General features: G+C 41.3%; 1 protein-coding gene across 1 annotated transcript in view; it reads right to left on the bottom strand.

The window, feature by feature from the left end:
• The window catches only part of LRP5 (LDL receptor related protein 5), a 130,898-nt gene that overhangs the window by 25,625 nt on the left and 78,500 nt on the right, over positions 1 to 26,773 (bottom strand). The window contains exons 8-9 of the mRNA XM_041481126.1: positions 2,923 to 3,139; positions 1,158 to 1,447 (exon numbers count right to left, since the gene is read on the bottom strand). Of these exons, the coding sequence (XP_041337060.1) occupies positions 1,158 to 1,447; positions 2,923 to 3,139 (507 nt within the window). The remainder of the gene's footprint in view (positions 1 to 1,157; positions 1,448 to 2,922; positions 3,140 to 26,773) is intronic.

The raw sequence follows: 26,773 nt of genomic DNA, 5'->3' as shown, positions 1-26,773 counted from the left end.
ATAGCAGCTAGATGTGGGGGACAAGGGGAATGACAACCCAGAGGTGCTGGAAGTTACCTGGTATGTATATGAAAATACAGTATGCTGGAAAATTTGGGAGGCAACAAACAAGTAAAATGCTTTCCACTCCTGCACAGAGTGAGACTGAGATTTACCAATGCAGCTGATGTGCTTTCCAGTACAAATGGTTAAGATGCCCATAACTCCTGCTCTCCACGTGCTTGTGTGAGATTTATTTAGTAACTGTGTCTGCCCTGCACTAATTTATTACACTGGCACTCCTCCTGAAGGAACGGGATCCAGAGCCCAAGCAGCACTGCTCACTCTGAAGCACAGCCCTCATTAGTGCTCACAGAGAGGATACGGAAAGTGCCCGAGCCCTGCAGGCTCCAGAAGTGAGCTTTGCCATGTTATGGCTTGGGCACATGGGCAAGGAAACTCTGATTGCTCTTGGAAAACCTATAAAGAGTCTGAATAGAATAATTTAATTCCAGTGAAGTGAATCTGTTATTTTCTACCAAATACTTAGTTCACTTCAAAACGCCAAGTAACGCTGATGAAGAGCACAACCCTGACTTTAGCATGCACCTGGATGTGTACCAAACATCCCAGGAAATGTGTTCTGGGGAACACATTGAGACAGAACTGGGGGCAGGTGGGCCCTTAATACAGTGTGGAGGAGACTGGACAAGTTCCCCAGTTTTTTCTGTGCCAAGCTGAAGCCACAGACTAACAGCAAACAATTCAAAGTTCACTTGTCAAATGTTAATACTGAGTACAATTGTCTTCCAAGTCAAAACTGGAAGAGGATAGAAAACTCAGGGGGCTGCTGAGCTCAATGTTTAAATTACTGTACTCTGACATAAACTCAGCTTTTCTACAGCAGATACATATATGGATGCAACACATCCAGCATCCAAGATTTAGGCATTTGGTAGAAGCAGACACCACTCTGGATTTTTATTTGAAGCAGGAAGGTGCCTGCCACCCTGCTGTGCATTCAGCAACGCAACTGTCTTCATCTCCAAGGGTCTCCTTGGATGCAATTCAATGACAACACTGGCAACTGCAGGACAGATCATGTAACAGAGACCTTTGTTAGATCAAAGTAACTGCTCTGTGGCTTTATATTCAAGGAATTCACACGTCAGTAATACCTTCAAACTAACATCAGTCCAATAGATTCTGTTATCAGAGACATCAAAATCCAGAGCAGATGCTTCCTTGACTCCAGTAAGAGGAATAGCAACATCATTATTATTGGTTTCAAGGGAAATCCTATGAATTGCTGCTCTGCTTGTGAAAACTAAGAAGGCTTCAGGAATGATGCAAGTCTTCATGTCACTCAACAGCTCAAGGCCGATGGGACAGGCACACCTGGCCTCCTGGGGCGTAAAGAAACACAGATGGCTGCAGCCTCCATTGTTCTCTGCGCATGAATTAGTTCCTTTGAAAAAATAAATAAACAAAACAACAAACCAGAACAGATATTAGTGCATTGAATTAGTTCCTTAAAAAAAAACCAAAAAAACCCAACAACTAAAAGAAAAGACATATTAGTGCATTGTGAAGGGAAAAGGGAGAGGGGAGCACAGCAGGTTGAGCAAAAACACAGTATAATTTTCCAAAATAAGTTAACACTATGAGTTGTCAGCAGGGAATTCTTAAAAAAAAAAAAAAAAAAAAAAAAAAAGAGGCACTCCAAGTGGATTCTTCCTGTCTACCCAGGATTACCAGGATTACAAAGGTGGACCTATCCCTTCTATTGTACAAATACCATCTACAAACAGATCTTTCTTGTCTCCCCAAAGATTAAATTCGTTCACTGAAGACAGATAATTAATTAGCTACTTTTCACCAAGTACTCCATCTTTGTACCTCTTTGAAACCACCAGCTTTTACAAATGTTCAGTGATACAAAAGGGTGAGAAAAGAGCTGGATAATCGCAGTTCTTTCCCACCTGTTTAATTTAAAGCTGAGAAGAGTCATTAGCAGAAGCAGTTCCAACAAGATCACCACAATGTCACACTTATTTTTTCATGTGATGGGGATGGAATGTGTAGGGGAAAGTAAGGACCAACACATAAATGAGTGCCTCTCTCCATCTGCTGGAACGAAGGATTTAGGTATTTTAAGAATGTTAACCACACACAAAAAAGAAATTCTCAAAGATCAGTCTCAACCAGGATTCTTTTCATTTTCCCTGTTTTAGGGCATACGTATTTCAGACCGATGCCATTTCTCCGTTGTGACTCTTCTCAGTAATTTTAACAGCTGACTAATGAATCTGTTTATTGCTATGCCCAAATTCTGGTGTTCCAGGTAGCTGGAAAATCTGTGGTGCACTGAAGCCAGGAGGTTCTGTGACACACTTGCAGCACAGTGCAGCAGAGGACCTCAAATACCAGCTCCACCTTTCAGAGATGCAATGGAAGGACATGGAGATCCAGCTGCTGATACTTTACAAGTTTTAGTTGTTGAGACTTAGATACAACTGAGGTGTTAAGAGTTAATATATAAGTGCCACATGATTTGGGGCAGCGTTGCAATGGTGACTGTGCCTATACCACCCAACAGTGAAAAGAATTCTGCTGACATCATGGGACTTTGCTCTGGAAGGAAAGAGCAGCAGGGAATAGAGCATTTCTGGGAGAATAATGATTCCTGTAGCACAGAGCAATAAAATCCTCATAAAAATTCAAAGAGTGTAGTGAAAGCTCTGGAATATTTACATCACTAAAAACGGGAAGCAGCTTCTTTTGCAACACTGCATTTTCCCAACTTTAGAAACAATAGGTGTCATTTTCCTTTCAAACACATCAGATCACAGTTATTCCAATTACAAGTGATCAACAGCTGCTTAATGAAAGCAAGGCCATATAAAGACTCCTACAGACCCATGCTATGTTGCCCATGCTTACCAAATGCCTTGGTGACACTCGTTGCCTTAAGGCCCATTAAATCTGGCAGCTGATCAATAATGATGTCTCTGCTGGCCTTTATCTTGTGCACTCTTTCAATGCTTCGTCTCTGCCAGTCAGTCCAGTAGATGTAGTCTCCCAGCAGTGTGAACCCAAATATGTGTGGAAGCTTGTCTTCTAAGAGGGTTTTCCTCATTGTTCCATCAACATTTATGACCTGCGGGATGCCCAAAAAAAAAAAAAAAGGAAAAAATAATCTTCTCTAATGTAGGTACAATTAAAATAGCAATATCAATTGGGTTTTGAATAGCTACTGCTGTGCAAGTAGCTCTTAATATTCCCAGCATGTCTTTTCCATGATCTGTGACTGAGATTTTAAATAGCCTCCTCTTTGCTATTATTTGGAAATTGTTTATTCAGACTCATATTACACCTATACCTTGAAGGTGATTATGCTCCCTTCACCATGCAGTGCTTCTATTTTTTTGTGATTTAGGATCTAACTTTTAAATTTCTAAGTGTTTGAGCAATAATTGTTTTTAATTACAAATATGTGTGATTCTATTGTAGTGTAATATTAAACCATTAAATGCCTAAATGCTGTCAGTCAAAATCAACCATCACTTTTACCACAATTTTAATAGAAATGTAAGGCACTGTTCATATACAATAAACAGCAGAAGCACCTAAAATTTTTTTTAACCAATGACAATTACCACATCTTTCTAAACTAGCATGTGAATTTCAGTATGTTCATGCACACATTTCAGTAAGTTTATTTTAAATCCAAATAAATTTAAGAATGAAATCTCCACTTTAAAACCTTACAATACTCTACAGATTTGTGAAAACAGTATGCATTTTGATTTGACTGGCCATAAATGAAAGTAATTTCCCCAAGCCTGTTTTGCCTATGACAAATAAGTGCCTATAACTGCTGAGTGATCTCTCCCCCTGTGCTTATCTTGATCCACAAGCCTTTCATTGCATTTTCTCTCCCCTGTCCTGCTGGGGAGTGGAGTGACAGAGCTGCTTGCTTAGGTGGGCACCTGGCATCCAGCTGAGGCCAACCCACACGAGGGACATGCAGTGGATTTTCCAGCTACCACCAGCCAAACAGCAGAGGTGAGCAGTGAGCTACTGCTACAACTGCACCCACCTATGCCCTGCACAAAAATCATCCCTGTAACAGCCCTGAATTTGAACAGAGGCTAAAATGTACACCTCTGGACTCCTTCCAGACAAAAAGCCTCCTGCTGGAGACAGTTAAAAATAACACTGGCATTCCTGCAAACTAAGTTTCAAGGGAGCTTTGTATCTGCCCATCAACTTACTTGATGGAATAGCAGAGACTGAAGATTAATATCTTTTTATTCTGTTAAGCTAAATAGAGTACATAAAAAAAAAAAAAAAAAAAAGGCTGTATTGGTGGTTAAAAGCCAAATGGTTCTGCAATTATGTCATTACATCATGTCCAGGCAAACTCCAAATGCTCACTTATTTAGAACACTATCAGTCCCACAGGCAATACTGCAGGTTCAAAAGTTCGTCACACATACTCAGGTGCTGGAGCCAAACTGGTGCCACACTTAGTAAACAGGACAGCATTTCCCTCACAACAGTGCAACAGCAGGAGGAGGATGAAGCTTCCACATTTCCAGCTACTTTTACAGAAGTGGACAGTAGAAGTATAATTCGAATACCAGAGCTGCTGACTAAAATATACAAGTGAAGATTGAATCCAAGGATGCAGACACATTTATTGAAACCCATGCACATCTGTGGATGTTGCAGACAACACCAAGCTGTGGAACTTCAGGAGTCTCATGAGGTTCAACAAGGCCAAGTGCGAGATGCTGCGCCTGGCTCAGGGCAAACCCTGGTATTGATACAGGCTAGGGTACGATGGGATCGAAAGCAGCCCTGCTGAAGATGTGGGCATGCTGGTGGGTGAAAAAAATCTCCATAGGCAAGCCACGTGTGCTCATGGCCTGGGAAGTCACTCATACCCTGGGCTGGGTCAAAGCAGCATGGCCAGCAGTGGACAGAGGTGATTCTCCCCCTCTGCTCTGCTCTGGAGAGGCTCCACCTGAGTGCTGCAGCCAGCCCGGGGGTCCCAGGACAGGAGAGACTGAGAGCCAGCCCAGAGGAGGGCCACAGAAATCATCAGGAGGCTGCAAGACTTCTGCTATGAAGAAAGGCTGAGTGAGTTGGTGTTGCTCAGCCTGGGGAAGAGAAGAGAGACCTTACTGGTGAGACTGTACTGCAGCACTCCCAAATTACACACTGTTCGACATAGTGGGAAAGGAGGTCCAAAATGTGGAATCAGACAGCAATAAAATGTTTAATAGCTTATATTTTGGCTAAGAAAATTATGGAATAAATGTTTGCTGTCTCCCTCTCCCAAACATTCCTCTCCAATACTACGGGCAGAACACCTACAAATCCAAGCAGGCTTCCCTTGGATGCAGAAAGGGCAGCTCTGACTTGGAGGATTTTTCTGTGCTGAGAGCAATCAAGCCCTCTAAGTGGTAGTTAGCTCAGGGCAACAGGCAGGAAATGCTAATTCTCTCCCTGAGATGATCTTTAGTAGGAGCCAGGGCAAAGCTTGAACAGGGAGGTGTCACATGCAGGTCAATACAGGTACATGTACACAGTCTTTACTCCAAATTTTGCTGCCATCCACCTTCCCAGAGATCCAGCTCCATTCTAGCATACCAAATGACACCACAAGGATTCAAAGTAAAAATCTACAAACAGGCCTCACAATATGGCCAAAAGCACAACTCCTGCTATTCAATCAGTACTTCCCATTTCTTCAAAGGGACTGGAATAATCCTGTAAGATCTTTACCATCTCCTTTCCAAATTCAAATATCTTCTCAACTCAACAGACCACTACAAGTCTGTGGAAATAGCTCATGTAAGTATTTACCATGTTGTTCTTCTGCTGGTGATATTGGGACTGCAAGAACCTTTATAATGTACACGTACAACATGGAGGAAAGACAAGAAAGATGATAAAATACCATATTAACTCATCTTTTCATATCTGACAACTCAGATCTGCTGACTGCATACAAAAGGGAAGACTTTAAGGTGCAATCCTTATAATTTAGCACAAATTGACTAGAATAGGCTTTACTCTACTCAGGGTTTTCTTTCCTTCTCTGTAAGTGATAAATGGATCTCAAAGGATAAATGAAACACTAAATGTGTTGTGCTTTACACATGAAACACTGAAAGCTCCCCTTGAACAGCGTCACACACTGAAAGCCCCTGATTAGTCTCAAGACTTCAATGACAAATGTCCTAATGAGGCCCTGCCAAGCTCAGCTAAAATCAGTTGTGGGCAAAGTGAAATCAACATCAAACGCCTTAATGAACTGAATTACACAAAACCACAAGAAGGTGGTAAGGTGTGATTTTTTTTTTTTAGATGCTGCTGCAATGTATGCAAAATGATTTTACAAATATTTCTAAATATAACACTCAAAAGCTCTTGGCTCTTTGAAGAAGATTAAAGTAAAACAATGCAATTAAATTCTACACATCAGCATGATTCATGTAGTCAAGCAGTATTTCAGGTGCACTTATGAAAAAAAACAGCTATTCAGCATAGATACAGGACATCTTTTGACAGAACAACAAAGAGACCTCTAAGACCTTACCCCTCTATTTCAATCACTAAGATAAAACAAAATTTATTTGATTGCTAAAGACAAAGATGTAGTCAAATGGAAATCAATTCTTGGGCCGAGCTAAATCACTACGTGAGCAGACATAGCAGGTTGGCAACAGTAAAATGACATGACTGGCACGTTCAGGAGACTCGTGGTGGGCTTGTAGCTCTGTGAGTCTGGCAGATCTTGTGGAAAGCTGCACTTTGCTGTGAGGATGCCTGAGAACTGGAACAGGCTGCTCAAGGAGGTTGTGGAGTCTCCACCACTGGAGCTATTCAAAAGTGATCTGGTCATGGCCCTGAGCACCCACCTCCAGGTGACCCTGCTTGAGCAGGGCTTGGGCCAGCTGAGCTCCAGAGCTCCCTTCCAACCTCAACCCTTCTCTGAAGGGCTTCCAAGGATTTTCACCAGCAGACTCTGGAATGGCAGCTCAAGTGAACATACCCAGCCTTCTCTAGCTCAAGAAGGAACTTCTGAGACACATCGGGTAGGTAGCATGGAAAAGAAAACAGCAAAGTCAGCAGGGGAAGAAAAAGACAAAGAAAAATGGAATGACATAGAAAACTCCTATGGGTACAGAAGCCTGCCCCAAAAAGAGAAGAGTGAAGCAGCTGTGAGCAGTCTATACCCCAGTCTATATTCAGCTGAGTGTAAGCCATTCATTAATATTTCCAACAGCTGAAACACAGCCACCTTTCATCAATGCTTTGGGATAAAAGGGAACATCTTTTTTTTTTTTTTTTTTTTTAGATGTCTGAAGGGGCTTCATGTCAGATATGAAGGCATGTATTGGCAGATACTGGCAAGCAGAGAAGGGAATAACATTCAACCAAACAGTAACAGAACCCATATATCAAAAGAGAAGAGATGGATGGTCAACAGACATATCTGGTCATTTTCCACAAAGATGGGCTGCTTGAGTCTCTTAGCAAATTGTTGCCTCCAACACTTGAGTATACTCAAGAATTTGTAAAGCAGTTCATCATCATTGTCCATAGTTCTGTCCCACTTGACGATATTTTGGCTACCTGGTAAAAGCTGCCTCATAAACAACACAAAGGTGTCTCATAAACCCTCATCAGGTTTCTATTGCTACTACATTTCATGGATTAGTCATACATGTACTATTGTGGCTCTTCTTTCAGACAAGTTTTGATGACGGCATAGATCTATTTCATTTTTTTCTGAATTCTTACATTGCTTGGTTGGATGCAGCCTCAAACTATCATCACCCACCTACATTCAGAGCAAGCTCCGAACCAAGAGAACACAGAGAATGAATCCCTACAATACTGTGAGTGCACTACCCCTGTTGAACTGTGAATAACCATTTGTTGTTTGCAAATACACATAGTGGCTCATCACCACCCTTTTCTCTCATATTCTTTTCCTTTCTTTAAGAGATATTTCTCACTTGTCATTTTACCTTGCTGAAGACACAGCATCTTGACATCCTTCTCTATGGCTACACAGATGGGCTGTATTTTCACTCATAATACAAAAGCCACTTGGAGATGCACAGCAAAGAAAATTCCAAAGAGGATGTCAATACTCTTTCTTTTTTTTTGTTTTTGATAATCTTCCTTCAGAAGTACCTTTGCAGTCTCCTAAAGTAAAGCGCAGCAGTGGTGGCAAACCACCCCCGATGCTTGGCTCTCATTTGAATCTGTGGTGGTGTCCTGCCACAGCAGTCAGGGCAGATGTGCCAGTCCTTAGACAGGCAAAACAAAGGAGGTGGTGTGAAATACCAAATTATAGCCATTGGTAAAAGAGCCCACACTCAAACATTTTTCTGACAGCCTTAAAAAATTCTCTATAATCTAGCAATGTTAGCTTCTTGACAGAATACTCTAAAACTTTGCTCCAAAGGCAACAACTCCAACATATTTTCTTTATTACTTTGTTCTGGCTCATGCAAAATAAAATCTACACTTTTAAATGAATGTAAGATAGTTAAGTAGTGACTTGTTAATAACCCACAAACCAACCCAACCAACCTACAAATATGACAAATGCAACAGAATAAAAATCTACAGAATAAAAAGTGGTACTTTATAGTAATATCCCATTTTCTCTGGGAATAACATAAAAAAACATATTCTTATCCTTGTGCTCATATTATCACCATGTGAAGATGTTATTTATTTGCAGTGTTGATCTGTTCATATTTTTCCACATCAAATCACCGTCACACCTAGTGTTCTCTTAGGACTTCACAACATCTTTTTAGCTCCACAGGGCGTGTTGCATTTTCAGACAGACTTTCCTAAATGCAAGCACATGAAATAGGCTCTAGCAGACACTGATAGCTGGATGAACTCCTTGTTGGAAAGGCTGTGTTAACATGATTGTGATTTTGAACCTGCTTATGTTTTACAAGCCTCTTCTAGGAGTAGCTAATGCTCTCCATGAGTTACATCAGCCTGACATTTCCAGAACTTTTTTCTGCTTACAGGATATCAGAGGATTAAGAGTGCAGCTGGTCAACACTTACCTCTCATAGGCAGGAACACGATCACATGCTTAAAAACTACTTAAAAGGGGAAAAAGTTAAAACACAAAAATAATTTATGGCAACTGGTGGCTAGCCCCTAAAGCAAGCAGAAACTACTGAATTAGTATTCCAGTTTTATTTTTAGGTAGAAGCTGCTTATTTAACGCACCTGAGAGAAATTTTACCTTCTGGAAATACTTTTTCATTCTCAAATTCTGACCACTGTGAGTTTAAAGGGGCATGCAACAACTCTGAAATTTAGCTAACACCCATTATGAAAACAATATGCCTTTCCAAATTCTAGCTAACTAGTCTGGGAAAAGTGAAGAAGAATTTAAACTTTTCACAGGAATAAGTTTTAAACTCATGTATCTTAATTTCTTCCAGCTTCTCTCCTGATTTCCCATTTCTTCCAAGGGACTGAAATAACCCAGTAACATCTTCTCTCCTTTCCAAATGCAAACACTTCTCAACTCAACAGATCACTAAAAGTCTGTGGAAATAGCACACCATGTAAATATCTAACACGTTGTTCTTCTGCTGGTGACACTGGGACTGCAAGGCCATCTATGATGTATACGTACAACATGAAGGAAAGACATGAAAAGAAACACAATGAGGTTGATATGAAAAAAAATTTGTGGTAAACTACTGAGTCCAAAAAACCAATCAGCAATTTCAGCAGCCAACTGGAATTTCTTAAAAAGTCAAAAGGATGCCAAAAATAGCAGATACAATAGATCTTGACACAGAAAGTGGCACCAATACTGGTCAATCTTTCCAGAGAAAAAACCTGTCTCCTGTCCAACGTTACCATTAACTTGCACGGAAATACAAAGTAAGATAAATGTAGTATGTACTACTGCTATTTTAATCCTTTTTGTTTCCTTACCCCAAAATACGTGGATTTTAGTGGTTTTTTCAAAAATAATCTTTTATGTCACAGCCAATGAGAGGCTTCTGAACAACTGATTGAGAAACACTGGTGGAGTCATGCCCCCCTCCAGAGGCCTTACAATGCCAGGTCTCCTGCAGCCAGCCTCCGTCCACAGCAAACTGAGATTCAGCTGCTGGTGTTTTGTCCAGCACAGTGGGACCTCTTGCTCAGAACTCAACTTCTTAGCACTGCCCTGGAGAATCATAACATATTCTTTTTCTCAGCCTCACCACAGTGCAATTATCTGAAGTCACTTGTAGCTCTTCACACCGTGCTAGGCACGTACAGTGCTTCAAAGAGCACAGTAATGATCCCTTATGCCCTAAGTCACCACAAGTGTCATGCACAGAAATTCCACTGGAAGACAAAGGTTAAACAATGACCCTAGAGCAAGAGTGATGGAGTAATAGATGAAACCAATAAAGCATTTCATGTGAGCCACAACACACTCCTCTAACAGTGTATTTTAATATAGGTAAAGGGCAAAGACAGAAATGCTGATGAGTCAACTTGTATCTCCCAGGCACCCACACTATATGGACCAATTGTTGCCCTGCCACGTCAAGGGAAAGCCCCTGAGCTTAAAAATAATTGAAAGATGAGAGAGCTATTCAGGTAAACAGCATATGCACATCCAGCTTCTCCTATAGATACCTGGTTTGGTTCACTGTTGGAGTTGGAAGCCAGGACCAGATGGAATTTGGCCTCAGCCCACATGCCCTTTTAAAGTTCTAACTCAGTAATTTAATAGGAAGTCCTGAAAGGAGTAAGAAGCAAAGCTAACTTAGAAAGGAAGGCTAGAAATGATCATCTGAGGAAACTATTTCCTACCTTCTGATACTAATTAGGAGGAGAAAAATCTCCAAATTGGAATCCTCAAGGCCCCGAGGTCAAATATGATTTTAGCAGATACTCAGGCTCTTATAGGAAAGAGAGGGATCACAGGAGATCAGCAGCTACACCCACTGCTCCTTGCTGAGGTCTTACAAATGTCTCTTCAAGCAATACAACTCTCAAGTGCAAGAGGAGAGAAAGCTTGAACTGATTCATGCCAACCCAAAACTCACATTAACAGTAGACAGTTTGCTTCTAGACTGGACATGACATTTTTCAGTTCATAATACTTTCAATAGATAGAGAAATAAGAGGTGAAAAGGCCAAGCCAATGCTGTCCAATACTCCAGGCTTTGAAGGAACTCCACCAAATATGACATCCATGTGCAGCAGTGAGCACAACATGATCCAGCCTGGATGCAACTTTCATCTCTTAAAGCAACTCAATAGAATGTTAAGGGTTGGAACATAAAGACATAACCCTACCATGCAGTTGTTCATGCCATTATCTTTAGGAATATATGGCATAACACTGCTGATTTTTTTTTTTTTTAGCAGTATAAAATCACGTATTCAAAATTAAACAAAACTGCTTGCAGTCATGTTATCAGTCTACTTGCAAATACTTGTACAGAAAGTTTTTAATTAATCAGAAACACATACTTAAGCTTTATTTAAAACTGATGGACCTTCTGACAACAAAAAAGCTTTAAGGAATCACCAGTAAGATGCCTATAAGAACACACAAAAAAATTATAAAATTCTGCATGAAATTCCTGAAATCCTGAACTAAGACATAAACAAAACAAAACAACCAAAAAAAAATCAGTTCATCTCAGTAACACAGAATGAAGGCAATGCAAACTTTTTTCTCATTTCTTAAGGAATTAGAGACAAGTCTATTCTCAGCTTAGAAGAAGCCAATGGCAGAAATGAAGATGTTGCAAGGCTATTCACAGCAGTCTCCTCAGGAGTCAGATACCCAATATTAGAAATCATATTCTACTGGAAAATTAGTCTAAAGCTGTTTCTGTGAAAACAGTTACATAATCAAAGAATGTTTCCTGAAAATACTTTTGTGCGAAAAGAAAAAGGAATCTTAGGATTTTTCAGCCAAGAAAAACTGAAGTACGGTAATTCAAACAGTATTATTTCTTCTCAAGTTAGTACCTCTAGAAATGCATATGAAGACTTCCAGCTCTCTTTGCTTGCTTCTCGAGGGGTATGAGAATACAAGAAACTGGTTCTCCTGGATTTCACTGCAAACAGTGCAACACTATTTTTTTATGCCTAGGAAAAAATTCTTCAATTTGATTCTCCTCTTGCTTTGGATTAATAGCTACAAAAGTCAGTGTTGTTCCACAGGTATCTAAAAGAAGTGTTAAATCTCCTTTTCCCCAGGTGAATGCTTGGCTCCACTTGAGAAAACTGAAGCCAGCAGTAAAGGTTTAGGATGCTTGTTCGCCTCTCTTAACACAGCTGAGGTTATAAATTTATTACACAATAGCCCAGCAACTTCATGATCATTTTCAGCCACTGGAAGAGACAGTTCAAGAACCTTTCCTACACATCAAACTTGCAGCTTGCTCTCATTTCCTCCTCTGCCAGCACATGCCTTTCTGTACTGCCAGACAGACTAAGAACTTGCTTCAGTGTAAAACCTGAAACTTGTCCTGTCCTCTCTCATCTATAGTGCTGTGTGAATAAAGTCCAGGTGAAGCAAAGCAACCTAAGACTGAGCCACCCTGAAACACAAGAACAGCACATTCTTCTGCATTCCAGTTTCAGACTTCCAAAACAATTGAAAGGTGTGAACTGCTTAAAATGACAGAAATATGGTAAAGAACTACATCTATTGGTCATTCATTTATTTTTGTGGGTGTAATGCACACTACATCCTATGAATACAGGCAGCTTGATTACCCTTGGACAAAGCATTTGCGCAGAATTCGAGGCCCACAAAACACTACTTTTTCATTTAACCTTTTTTGTGGCAAGGTCAATGACAATCTACACAGACTGTACCAATGTCCTTCAGTGGGGGAGGAACAATGCCAAGGCACCTGCACATGCTGGGTGCCACCCAGCTGGAAAGCAGCTTGGCAGAGAAGGATCTGGGGGTCCTGGTGGAGACCAAGCTGAACATGTGCCCTTGCTGCAAGGAAGGTGATGGTTATCTGGGCTGCATCAGAAGGAGGGCTGCCAGCAGGGCAAGGGAGCCAATCCTCCCCTACTCAGCACTGATGAGGTTTCCCCTGGAGTGCTGTGTCCAGTTCCACGCTCCTCAGCACAAAAAGATGGGGATGTGCTGGTGTGAGTACAGCAAAAGGCTACAAAGGTGATTAACATCTTTCTTATGAAAAAGAAAAGCTGAACGAGATGCATCTGTTTAGCCTGGGGAAGGCTCAGGGGGAAATCTCCTGAATGTATGTAAATACCTGCAGGAAAGGAGTAAAAAAGCCACACCACTTCTCTCTCAGTAGTACCCAGTGTCAGAACCAGCAGCAACGAACCCAGACGCCACCCCAGGTGATACCCTCTGAACATCAGGAAAAACTTTCTCACGGTGAGGCTGACCAAGCCATAGCACAGGTTGCTCAGGGAGGCTGGGGAGTCTCCATCCTTGGAGATAATCACAAGTTCTGTGCTCTGGGCAGCCAGTTCTAGGTGGCCCTGCTTGAGTGTGGGGGTTGGACATGACCTCCAGAGGTCCCTTCCTGCATCAACCATTCTGGGATCCTTGTGACTGCTGTTCAATGAAGCCCTTTTAAACTAAAAAACAAGGAGATGAGGGCTTCCCACCTCCACTAGCTGCACTCCAGCTCGCACTCTGTAAATCCCTTCACGTTGTGGTCTCCAGCACATATGGAATCCATTGCGAACAGACAATCTGCCAGCCCTGAAAACAGCAACGCTGTTATAAAACAAGAAACTGCAACCCTGGTTTTGGCACAATTATGTTAGTAAGTCTCAAACATAACCATGAGAGGAAAAAAAAAAGCCTTTTTAAATGTTTAAATTTTTTTGTTAAGATTGATATAATTAGATTAAGGAAAAAAAAGCTGCACCATGGCAAATTACAGAACTTCTAATTTCTTTTCCAGATTAAAAATAAGTACTTCAGAACTTAGACTAACAGGGTAAATTTAGATTTCAGATATATTTCCAAGTGTTGTTTAAAGGTTATGAATAGTTAACAATGTAAAATTTCTGTCTGGTTTTGCTATCTAAAGGTAATTACTACTCCACAGGAGTAAAGTCTCCCACATGTAGCCTAAAGCTGCATCTTTCTAGATCGTCTTTGTAAGCATATTCTGAAGTAAAAATAGGTGACAACCCACTCTGAAATCTTGTTTTTCTTCATAGCCCCACACCTTTTCATACACTTGACAAAATATTTAGTAGTAGAAGAGGAAGAGCATTTGCAGTATCATCACAGACTACAGAAGACCTTTTGTCATATCTATGTGGTTTCATTCAATTAAAAAACCTCATTGTAACACATTAGAAAAATCTGAGGAATTGTTGTAGTTGGGCAAACCTGCATGCCACATGTCAGACTAGCACGAGACTTCACACCAAGCATGTCCAGGATCTAAAAGTCATTTTGACACAGTAATGAAAAAAACATCTTGACAACAACAGACTGTTACCAAAGAGAAAAACAAATATATTTCCCTCACTCAGTACTACACGGCTTCAGGAAATTCTTGTGATCATAGTTTGAGACATGGGTATCAGACGCAGCTTTTGGAGTATCAGGAGAAGAGACTACCAGTTAACAAATATTCCTCAGATATATTATTACCCTTATCTTATTTGACATTAATTTTAGGAAATTTTGTATTCTTTAAATTTGTTCTTCCTAGAGCTTGTGGTTAATGAAAGCAAATTACTTAGCTGCCTTGTCATTTGAATTCTTGAAAAAGCACACAACTCGGGGCAAGGGAGAGCTTCCTAACCAAAGCCACGGTTTCAGTGGCTCCCAATGCCCTGTTCATGGCACTTCTTATTTCCCCCAGTGTCTGGAGGCTCACACACCTCCTCTACGAGTTCACACATGGGCAATGCAAAAGTGCTTCTCCTCTAAGAGGTCACTCCTTGCAATGGAATAAACAACAAAAAAAGAAGTGTAACATCTGATTTTGGTGCTGCAGTCACTGTCTTCTCTTTGCAAACTGTACTAAGTATTTGAGCACACTTTTTTGGTGGTGTGGTCAAGATGCAGGCTACCTCAACATACCACAGCTAATATTCCACTCACTCCTACAGCCAACTTTAAAACAAAGCAGCTCATAAAAAGGCTAGACAGTCTATTTTAGCTACCTTCTGCCTTTTCATTTAAGAAGTCTGCTGCAAGAGTACAGCAGATACTCAGAATGAGACACTGTGCTGCATTCATAGCTCATGCGTAGAAACCATTCCCTCCAGCCTCTCACTCAAGGGTCAAGTCCAGCTTCAGAGAATGATGGCTGAGATCCAGGTCTTGAAAACGTGGCACCTGCAGGGGTCTAGGTATTAATCTCCCAGTACCAGCTAAAACATGATTGGGCTGCGGAGATACCCCCTCTACCCTTTATCACAGACCTCTGCCAACTCTGCATGGTATTTAAGTAATTTCTCATTTAGCAACCTCAGTAACTGCCAATGATTTTTATTTTCATGATAATCACCAGCCTGCAGGCTGGCAAATGGACACAAATATTTAACTTCTTTTCTGAAGTTAGAAAGCCTTTGGTTCAAATAGCAGGGCCCCCACACTTGTGAAACATTCTAGTCCTGTTCCAAAAAGGGCTCAGCATTCCTGCTTTAGCTCCAGCTATCCTTTTAATCTTACACCTTGCACAGCACTCCTGGCTTTATGGAAAGCACCGAATGAAAGGGTGTGTTTCAGGGATGACACTTGCCTCATCAAAAATCTGGTCCTTGGGATGTCCACCTGCACCATGTGTTTTCCTGTCTCCTCATGTTTTATTTTTATTTATTTACAACTTGGTGAAAATAATTAATTTCTACATACCAATTCATCAGTTTCCCTTGTGCAGTATCTCCCACTGAGGCACTCCTAGTGCCTTCACCGTTGCTGAGAACAATGGCAATGGGGAGCTGCAAGCCAAAAACCACCTAACAGACTTCTAACTCTGGCACAGACTGAAAAACCAGCACTCTTTCAACTCTGGGAGTGAATTCCAATCACCTGACTTTTGGAAAGAGGAAGCAGACTTGTATGTTCAGAAACAAATGAGCTGTGGACAGGCACAGGGCAATGGCAACCAGGGATTTAGTTCCAGAAAAGAGAAAATACCTTGCACTGGAGCTGCTCTGTGTTCCAGTGCGTCCTTCCCCACTGAGCAGAGAATTCTCCAAGTAGCTGTGAAGCATCAACAACCCCTGGGTAGTTCAATGCCACTGTCAGCAGTAGAGATGCACATTTTTTCTTTGTGCAGATCTGGACTTAAACACAAAGTCTTGCTGGTTTTAGACTCTATTTGAACATGGCAAATGTGGTCACTGCTCAGAAATAGCTCAGGATGGGACCTGGAGGGTTAGCATTATCTGAGAGGGACCAGCAGATATGTGCTTCTTGTTTTGGGGAGAAAGGAAGATCTTTTTGCCAGTTTACTGCATGCAGCACCCAGTCAGAACTGTGGGATCTGACTGTGCTCACCTTGACTGCTGAGAGTCACAAGATCTTCCTCCTCTTCATCAAGTCACTGCTGATACGACCACAATCCACATTACACCCTCAACCAGAGTAGAAGATGAGTTAGGCAGGGAACTTTTGTCAGAAGATGAGTTAGGTAGGGAACTTTTGTCACAGCAGAGCTCAAGGGAAAGGAGCAAGGCAGAACCAGGGTGGACAGATGCAAAAGTGGCCAACAAAAATGAGCCTATACTAGTCTGGCCGGGGCAGAGCAGAATGCAGCTGGAACACAGCCAACATTAAATATTTATTAGAAAATAAGCAATTGAGAGCCAAATCACTAATTGCATCTGCAGTATTAACACTCATTTTCTCCAAATGCCATCCCTCCTGATTCTACAAACTTCTGGAGACTCAGAAACCTTTTGTTTTACTCTGTGAGGAAGAAGTAGGATGACTTCTTCCTTTGTTCCTGCTACTGGCCACCTGCAAGACTGAACTAGTCTCTTCATCTCAGTGCTTGTGTCTCTTCCTCTCCCCTTTTATTTAGCTATTTAGCTTTGGGGCTTTGTGGGTGGCTGCTTGTGTATTGTGCTAGGTTTGTGGTTTTTTGGGGTTGTCTTGGCTGATTTTTAAATCTTTGGTGATGGGGGGGATGTGTTGTAGTTTTTATTTGGCACTTTTCTTATATCTTCAGCTTTTGGAGACACTGACTGGGACAGAAACTTGGCCTAAATTGAAATATAAATGTTTTAAGTTACCCTGGGTTTCAGAGAAATTCCAAAAATGTAACATGAATCCCTGAAAGTCTTCAAAGATAAGGGCAAAAAGCAAGCTACAAAAAGTTATTTTAGGTCTCCATTTTTAAGCAGATCTTTAGGACGAAGAGCTGTTACGTGCATGAGCTGCACTGCCAGGGGCAATGGGTCTGGGTTTAGTAACACTGGAACACCCACACACTGCTTTCAGGCCGTGACTGGCATCAGCAATCCAAATTTAAAAAAAAATAAAAAAATTCAAAATCTTCAATTTCTCCCTATCAGGAAGTATCTCACGGAAACACACCTTGGGTAAGGGCTGAGAAGTTTCAGGATCTGGCTATATGTATGCGTGTGCCTATGTATCCACACAGATATATTATATATATATATATATTCCTCTGTGCGTGCGTGTATGTGCGTGTGCGTGTTTCTAAGATGTTTTCACAAATCCTGTTTCCTGTTGGAAGACTCAAAGACACTAATAACCCACCCATGGACAAATCAGTTTCATATTCTTTACTTCTCAAGCCAAATTTTCCTGGTGATATATAATGAGATTTTACATTCTTTGTGCTTCATTGACCAATTAGATCAATGCAGGCTACTCCCCCTGTCCCTCCCTTTTTGTAGTAGGGACTTTCATCGCCTGTAGCTACACAAGTGTGGTTGCTTTTGCCAAATACTTGGAGATACTGCTAATGGCTTCATTTGAACTCTGCATTGCTGCATATTAGTATGGAGGAGGGTGGGTTGTGTATTTTAATCCATACTGTGATTGCTTTGATGTTGTTTGTAATGAGGAATATGGGTTTATTTATACATATCAGAGCTGTTATAGGAATTTGTGCTTCCCAAAGGATTAGATTTCCACTATCAAACAAAACACAGTGTATACTTAGAAGAAGGGGGAGGCTAACTAGAGGTCAATTTTCCACTCACAAACTACAGTGCTTAGCCTCTCTCTCAGCTCTTTCCATGCATGGATCCAAACACTTTGTACAGAAAGCTATCAGTTATCCCCACGGTGCATGCAAGGAACAGTCAGGACAGCACCACACACTGCTCTAGCTCACATGGGTGGTTAATGCAGCATTAGTGAAGTCACAGGAGCCACTGCTGCCTCCACATTGACACTGCCATGCACACATTTTTAAAAAACCACACAGGAACTACCAAAAATAAGGATGTAAGTTTTACATCCTTGACAGATGGTGGATAAGAGGGTAGAAAGGATAAAGTTGAAGGGAAGGGTCAGCTGAACATGTTTTTAAAAGGAATACAAAATATTTCATCAAGGGACTATGTATGGTTCCTGTTACTCCTTCTTATTTCAAATGCTGAGACCACAAAACTGCTGCACTACTATTTTCTCCCTTCAGAAGCTCAAAGTCAATGTACAAATTATTGCAATTATTTAATCTTGAAATGAGGCATTTATGCCAGAGGCAAAAATGAAACTGCATCTCCACAATATAGAAAAATGATAGCTCAGTGCTAGTCACCAGGGTCAAGTACTTAGTACCCAAAATAGAGATAGCTGTTCTGGAAAATAAAAACAAACTCACCACTAAATGAAGTTTCTGACACAGCTCACTCCCATGTAAATTTAAGCATAACCATGTACCAGGTCTTACTGTACAAAAGCCTGGAAGAGAAATCTGTCTTGCTAAACTGAGTTTTGCTTCACAGCTGCAGGGGCTTTTATCATTTCAGCTTCACAAATTCCTCTTAGTGTCATTTTACCATTTACTTTTAACATGGGGATGTTTTAAAATTACACTATTTACAAGGGGAGAAGACCTTTTCAGAATACTTCGTTTACTCTCTAGAACTTCCTTTTCAGAGCAGATCTGCTTGGGATATAGCTTTGTCTTTTCGTATTTATTCAATACTAAGTTTTTACCAGTTTAGTTACTTAAAATATTCTGGTGGAAAGAAGTTATGAGGGTGAAAGTAGAGGGGAGAGAGAGCAATGGTGTGACAATGCTCCAGATCAGGTAGAAAAGGCACTTTTACCAATCTCTCAGCACCCAGGCAGATACACTACAGAACTATGGGAGGAAGAGGGTTCATGGACAACGCATGGAGAGCCTGGATGCCCCTGGGTACCAGAACTGTGCTGTGCACTCATGGCTGTGTGAGAAAGCCTTTTCCTCTGCCCAGTGAGCAGCACATTGGAATCACTCACTAAGAAAGCTCCTGCAATTGCTGCTTTATTTAGGGACTGCAAACACCACCTGAACAAAACCTCACAGCCCTGTGGGGTGACAGGACTCATCTGTGTCATTCTCCCACCACCCAAGTGACCACGGTGAAGTGGCACAGCGCCTCTCCGGAGCAGAGGGTAAGGACAGACAGACACCCCCAGCCCCGTGTGCCTGGCACTGCAACAGCCCCAGCTGAACACATCAAACACATTTTACCTGCTACAGAAAATGGCTCAAGGTCATGTCTGAGCCTCAGTTGCCAGCTCACCGGCAGCAAGGATGACAAGCCAGCTCACAGATGCAAAGATGACAAGCCAGGGATGCACAGAGCACCCTGTGTGTCAGCAGAGGTACAGGCTCATGGAGAACCTCTTCCCCTGGTTTTAGTAAACGTGGCTGAAAGCAAGACAGAGCATTGAAACAGACCAAAATAATGAAATTCTTACCCCTAGATACCAAGTTGACTTAAAAGAACAGCATCTTTAACAAGCATTCCACACATCTATTGGAAACGTTTGGTTTTGAGCACGAGGACATGGGAGGAGGCAGCCACTGTGACTACAAAAATATCAGTTTCCTGTTTAAATCTGGGACTGTATTTAGACTTGATGGCTTATCGTCTGAGAAGTTTCTCTGGATATAGGGAAGGTTGGTTTGTTTGTTTAGATTAAGGATAACATAGTTTCCTGACTTGGATCACAGTGTTTATGTTTGCCAATTTCATGTCAATTGTGAGTAAAAAAATCAAGTAATTTGCTCAAAGACTGCCTGTGGTGAATTTGTTCAGTACATCCAACCCCAATTCTTTTTATAAAAGAATTGGCCATTTACACACAAATAATATTCCAAATTTTGGAAATGCTCGGACTATGCAGCCGTTATGAAGTAAACTTTAGATATTTAGAGGAAATTCGTCTCAAAAAGGAAGGTGAAGCTGGTTTGATCATAGATAGGAGACTTCCCATGACCTTCCACTGCCTGTATCTTAATGCCTATGTCGGAGTTCCAACTCTATATTCAACACATGAGACTCTTTTTTATGCCCTGACTGTGAACAGCTGGCACTCCCTACTCCATTGGTTCTCTAAGGAGCTGTCAAAAGAAGCTGCAACATGAACACAAAAGTAATTGCAAAAAGCTAGGGTGAAAAGTTTAACCCACTTATTTGGAAAGGTACCAGGGTGAGAAGTTGACAAGCAAGATGCTTTTGGCTTGTCTAGTACTCACCTCTCCAAAGAAGAAGATATCTGAGAACTTATTGAAATTAATTTCATTTCACTCTCTGCTGGGGTCTCTAATGGAAAAGCTCAAGTCAATTTACTTTAAATCACCAAGGCTAAAAAAGACAGTGGTTCTCAAGTTGATTCACCAATGGATTTGTTGCTCAAGAACTCAAAGACAAGCAAGACCCTGGATGTTATTGGAATTAACTGCTGGAATCTCATGTGCTGACACAAACCTGTCAAATGTTAACAGCGCACAGACGCAAAGGGCCTCCTCATCCTCTTGTACAACTGCCTGTTTTGGCACAGAAAAATGTGCATTTGTACCAAGTTTAATCTAGAGAAAAAGAAATTAACTCACAGCATGAGTATCCCACTTTGGAGACAAGACATAATTTAAGAATCTGTCTGCTGCTCCATCACTAAATGGTTTGTGTTTCATTATCAATCTATAGCAGCAAATTATCTTTGACCTCAGCCATCTTCCCCTTCCAAAACCTCACTGGCAATCTTTCATAATTTGTTATGTGTTTTCAACTTCTTTGTCAAGATGGGATATCCACCAACAAAACCAACTTGAACTTTGCACTGACAAAGCTGTCCTGTGCTACTGGGTGCTTTATTACGGTCAGAAATCCAAACTTTCAAAAGCCAGGAAATAGATAATGAAGGCACAGACTGATACGATCTGTGCTCTTAAAAATGGGAACGGCCGGCACTGACTTTCATACATTGTAGCACAATCAACAGGCAACTGATAACTACGAAAATGAAGGGAAGGGGGAAAAAAAGGACAGTTGTCTTGTGGATGTCAGAAGTAGAAGACAACAAAAACCACAGATGAGCTCTTGACCACACAGGGATGACATCAGGTGCACTGGTTCTGTGGGACACATGGGATTCCTCCTCCCTGTGAACTGCCCCCATAGTGGGAACAAACAGGAGACAGACAAGGTAGAACTGTCCCAAGGGTGTTACGTTCACACCAAAACAAAACCCCGCTCATGCATAAGCACCATACAAAGTCCACAGACCCACATTCCATAATGGCATGACTACAAAATATCAAAGACAAGGAGCACACAGGGTTGCTTTGCTTGCCTGAATGGCCATGCCAGAAGCGAAAGGCAAATGCTTCTACTGAGAACAATTTTGACATTTGGTCTGGTGCTGGGTCCTCTAAGGTGGATTCTCAAGATCAGAACATTCAAAGCATAAGTCAAACCATACAGAAGAGAGAGCAGAGACCAGAGGAGAGGCTGTGGCACTCTGCAAAGATGCCTTAAATCTCATCTGCTGGCAACAGCAAGTTTGCATTTATGTAGCATTTCATAGACCTTGAATGAGTAAGGCTTTAACAAGCTGGAAAACACTATCCTTCTTCCACCACAGGGGCACAAGATGCTGAAACACTCAGCCAAAGGTCTTGCAGCAAGTCAGAACAAGAACCACCTACTTTTGTCCCCTGGGGATCTACTTTCTGCTGGAAGATTTCCCCAGCGCAGCTCTGCCAGAAACACCCACTAGCAGAGGAACATCTCATGCTGAAGGAAGGAGGAGTGATGGTGCTCTCAGGATAACACAAGTGCTCTGAGCAAATGACCTCCCTGGCCCTCACACCAGCTGAGGGACACGACTTCTTCCACACTCCTAACCTGCCCAACTCCTAGACCTGGCCCGAGACCCAAATCTGACCATCTCCCAGCAGTTCACTAAAGGTCTCAATTTAATAATCTGTGAAGTCAAGCAGGGAACATCACTGCCCTTCACAAGAGCTCTTCAGCTTTGCAGAACTGGGTGGTACAAACTTTAATCCTTCTCTAAATGGCAAGTACTTATGTTTCACTGCCTCACAAGATGCTCTAGAAAGTTGCTGCAAAATACAATCTCTCCCTAGGGGGAAAAAAATCCAAGGCTGGACCTTATTAAACCTCTGCTAAACACAAGCTGCCTGTAAGGAAAAAAACCCAAAACAAACAACAAAACCAAACCCCAAACCCAGGAGTCCTGCAATCACTCCTCTGGGAGAATCTTCAGAAAGTTCTGGTTCTGATCTCTGTCACCTCCAAGATTCCCCAGGGAATCTGGCATTAAATGCTCATTCTTCTGTGCCCAACTTTTCTGAATTGCCAGGGTAATGTCACACCTTAGGCTGGTCTTTCCATTTTTAAGTAGGAATTCAGCAGGGCAATGTACATTTCCTGTACTTTTTTTTCAGTCTGGACTAACAGAAATTTCCAAAGCACAACACAGCCTTCAAGAGTAATTTCCATTCTAAGCATAAATTCACAGGCACAAGATTTCCCAGCTGCAGTGGTTTCTACACAAGCTGTCCAGGCACTGACAACCTAGGTGTTGAAAATTTGCTTAAGTTATTTTTGTGGGAGCTGTGCAAACAAACCGAAACAATTCTCTTTTTAATGCTCATGGCAAATATTTCACTTGCATTTTATCAAAGACACATTTCTGTGCTTTCAGTCCAGGTCCTGCTTCATGTTGCTACATGCAGGGAGTACTGGCTCTACATTCAGCTGCTGATTGCAGCTTCTCTTTAAACCATTTTTGCTGCTTTGATTTAGTAATATGCCACCCATTAAATATTCTGATCTAACAAAAGACTTGGGGTAGTTCTATTATTCCCACTGAGGATGAACCTGCACCAGAGATTTGAGTGTTCAGAAAGGGTTATACAGCTAGAACAAGATATATGTAGATTATCCTGTGCTGCTGTATGACAAGAGCATTTATCAGTGGAAAGCACAGAGCTCTTTTTCAAAAAAGAAACACAACTTGTTTTCCCTTCCAACAAAAAAAACCTGACACCTGCCAAATCACCAATTCATCAAATGGTTCACAGATGTCCATCTCCAAACCATTTAAGAACATGGAGTCCAGGTAAATTCATACACTGCTCCACACTGAGGTCCCTCTAGTGGCACTGAATGTCACCCATCCTCATGCCACAGGCAAAGTGGATGACATCTACACTGCCACACAGATGCACAGCTCCCACTTCTACACCATGCTAACAGGAAGAGGACCTTGCATCAGGCTGGACAGCAAATTACAGGGAATATTCCTTCCTAACCCCAGATCCTTCTGAGTCTGCAGACACATACAAGGCACATGAAGTACCTCTTAATAAAGGATTTTCTGTATCACCTCAGACAACAGTGCCATGCCTCCAGATGTGGCCAAGGTGAATAGGTTTTCTTGGTTTCACACAAGACACAGAAACCTCCTGACTCCTACAGGAACGCAGCTGGAGCCATGGGAGCTAACAATACTGCTGCCACACAGGGTCAGACTGGAGAAAAGTAAAGCAAAGACAAAACCAAAGGAACACAGAAGGATTCAGTAAAAACAGTGTTAAAATAAAAGAAACATTTTTATTTATATCTTACCTCAATGGGAAAGGCAATTACATCACTTTTGTTGTTCACAGGTAGCAGAGAATTTGGTTGAGACAAACAGCCATGGTTTCTGGGTTAAGAAACACTCAGATATGAGAGCAGAGAGGGCCAGAAGGTGAATTAGAGGACTGACCATCCACATGGTTTGAGCACAATTTGTAAAACCCTTCTAACTGCTAAGGGAAGCGAGACCTGAAACCAAACCAGATCTTTCATCACAGACATTGGTGAAATTGAGGCATGGAGTTTGTCAATTCTGATTATCTGATAAAACAAAGATCCATTCTGAGATGTTCTCAAGAGGCATGGGGCTTGAGTGGGGACTTTGCTCATGCAGAACTGCGGCTGGGGCCTTGAACAGATGGCCAGGCTACAGGAATGGAAGGTGACAGCAGGGTAGCTGGGCCCACAACCTCACTGCCTGAACCAGCCTGGAAAGGAGGAACCCCAGGGAAGAGGAACAAAAACCACTGCTACTTTCCTAGAGACAGATCTCACCTGACTTCTCTCCAAGGACACAGCTTTTGTGACTAGGGCCTCTCCAGTGCTTCACCTGCTAGGTGACAGCATTGGAGTTTTCAAAATAAGACTAAAATATTAATATCTTTGACAAAAAGGAGGCCACTTTTACTTTAGAAACAACTATCTTGGTTCTAATGATGTGCTTCCTGGAAAGTTTCATCTTGCCTTAAATTTGCCAAAAAAGTTGGATATTTTAACAAGGAACAAAACCAGATCCATAACTAGGAAAAAAATGCACTCTGTCCTTACCACCCATTTTACAAATCATGATGTTTTACTTTTAAACACATAAAATATTCTTATCAATAAATTTAAAAACACATGATCCAAAATTTCATATAACCATGAACTAGTGGACAACATAATTAAAAATAAACCAATGCAATAGCTAATCTAGGAAAAATGCATGGTTTTTTTATCTGGAAAGTATAATATAAAATATAACCTGAGTAATCACTTGTCTTTCTAAACTAAGAGCTCTGCTCAAGGGGATTTATCAAGGTAAAATTACAATGATGAAATGACAAGGATCAAGATGTCCCAACAGTCGGAATCAAGAGGAGGAAACTACCAACTTGACAGTATTTGTCTACAAAGTTTGTTATTCATTTGTCCAGCTATGAAAAAATCAATTGGCATTGACCATCAGTTTTAACCTAAGAAATTTACAATTTAGAAAACTACAAAGAAATTAAATATGATAGAATCTCTTATCTCCTTAGTCTAATTGGCAACTGCTTAAAAACTGCTTTTCTGGTCTTGCTGAAGAGCACATTTCTTTTTCTGCTTTTCCTCCCTTCTACTAGAAATGTGAATAGCACTGACATACTGCTCCCCTTATTTCCTGTCTGCTGTTGCTCTCATTTTTACATTAGCACTAATGCAAAAACCACTGGAAACCATGCACAGGCTGGGCTTTAAAAAAACCAAGGTATTTGTCAACCTTTTAATTCCTCTGTTAAACAAAGGAAGAGAAAAACCACTCACACAGCTAGGTTTCCGTAAGTAATGGAAAGAGCAATGCAAAGAATCTATAGACCCATTCTTTAAAAACTATGAACAGGGAAAAGAAGACTATGAGAAAGGCTGCCCTTGCTAGTTTTTGAAAGTAGAAAAAAATGTGAAACAAAAGGTCTGAGGAGAAAATAAGAAGCAGCTTTCAAAATAACACCACACAAAACACCACTGTGTTAGGATAAAAAAAAGGGGAAAGGGTGGAAGAAAAAAGAGGAGGAGAAAAAGAAAAAAAAAAAGGGGGGGGGAAGAAAAAAGGGGTGAAAAAGAGAAGAAAAGCCAATCCAACAGCTTGAGTGCTAGGATCTTTAACACTGCCAACTCACAAACCTGTCAAACTTTTTCCTCCCATCTACTATGTGTCTTTCTTCAACACTACAGTCTTTCTGAAAAGGGGATGCAGAAGAAAAATGATTGCATTACATTTACATAACTGCGCAACCACAAAAACCTGAGTGCTGCTAATTTAGCCTTCCCACTAAAGAATGAATACCAGATAAAAAGGGAGCCGACAGCTGGCCCAGAGCCAAAAAGAAGGCTTTCAGGCACAAAAATTGCCCAGAACAATGTTCTGCACTCAGAATTTTTTTACGTGCAACTCTGTACAGACATGACAGGCATATCTGGCAACATGGCTAAGAATATACATTTATGATGGAGTACACTGCCTCTTAAAAGGAGAAATAAATTAGAGATTAACGCCTTTTATGCAAGCTGCAAGGAGAAGAATTCCTGGAGCAATTCAATTCAGCTCAAGGAACAAGGCTTCTTTCAAAAAGTCACCCTTTAACTGGGAAGGGCGCTTCTTTGCAGGGAGTCTGAACTGAGAAATACGCAGCTCCTTGCTTTCTATTTATAGTCATTCAGGCAGTGAATAGCCTCATTCCAAATGCCACAAGGCATACTCACAACCTTTTATTCCAGAGACCTGATTTGTGTTTCATTTCAAAAAGTCCAGCCTGATGAGGAGGGGAAAAAAAAACCCACAGGAAAAAAAAAAAAAAAAGGGGGGGGGGGGGGGGGGGGGGGGGGTAATGAATAGACAGAGCCAGGCGTTCTTATAGTTAAAGCTTTATAACGACGGCTTTTCAGGCCGTAGGTCTCGGAGAAAAGCCGAGTG

Source organism: Pyrgilauda ruficollis, unplaced genomic scaffold, assembly GCF_017590135.1.
Source record: "Pyrgilauda ruficollis isolate IOZ18807 unplaced genomic scaffold, ASM1759013v1 scaffold55, whole genome shotgun sequence".
Lineage (NCBI taxonomy): Eukaryota > Metazoa > Chordata > Aves > Passeriformes > Passeridae > Pyrgilauda > Pyrgilauda ruficollis.
The sequence above is the reverse complement of the archived record's forward strand: the minus strand, read 5'-3'. Positions and strand labels throughout refer to the sequence as shown.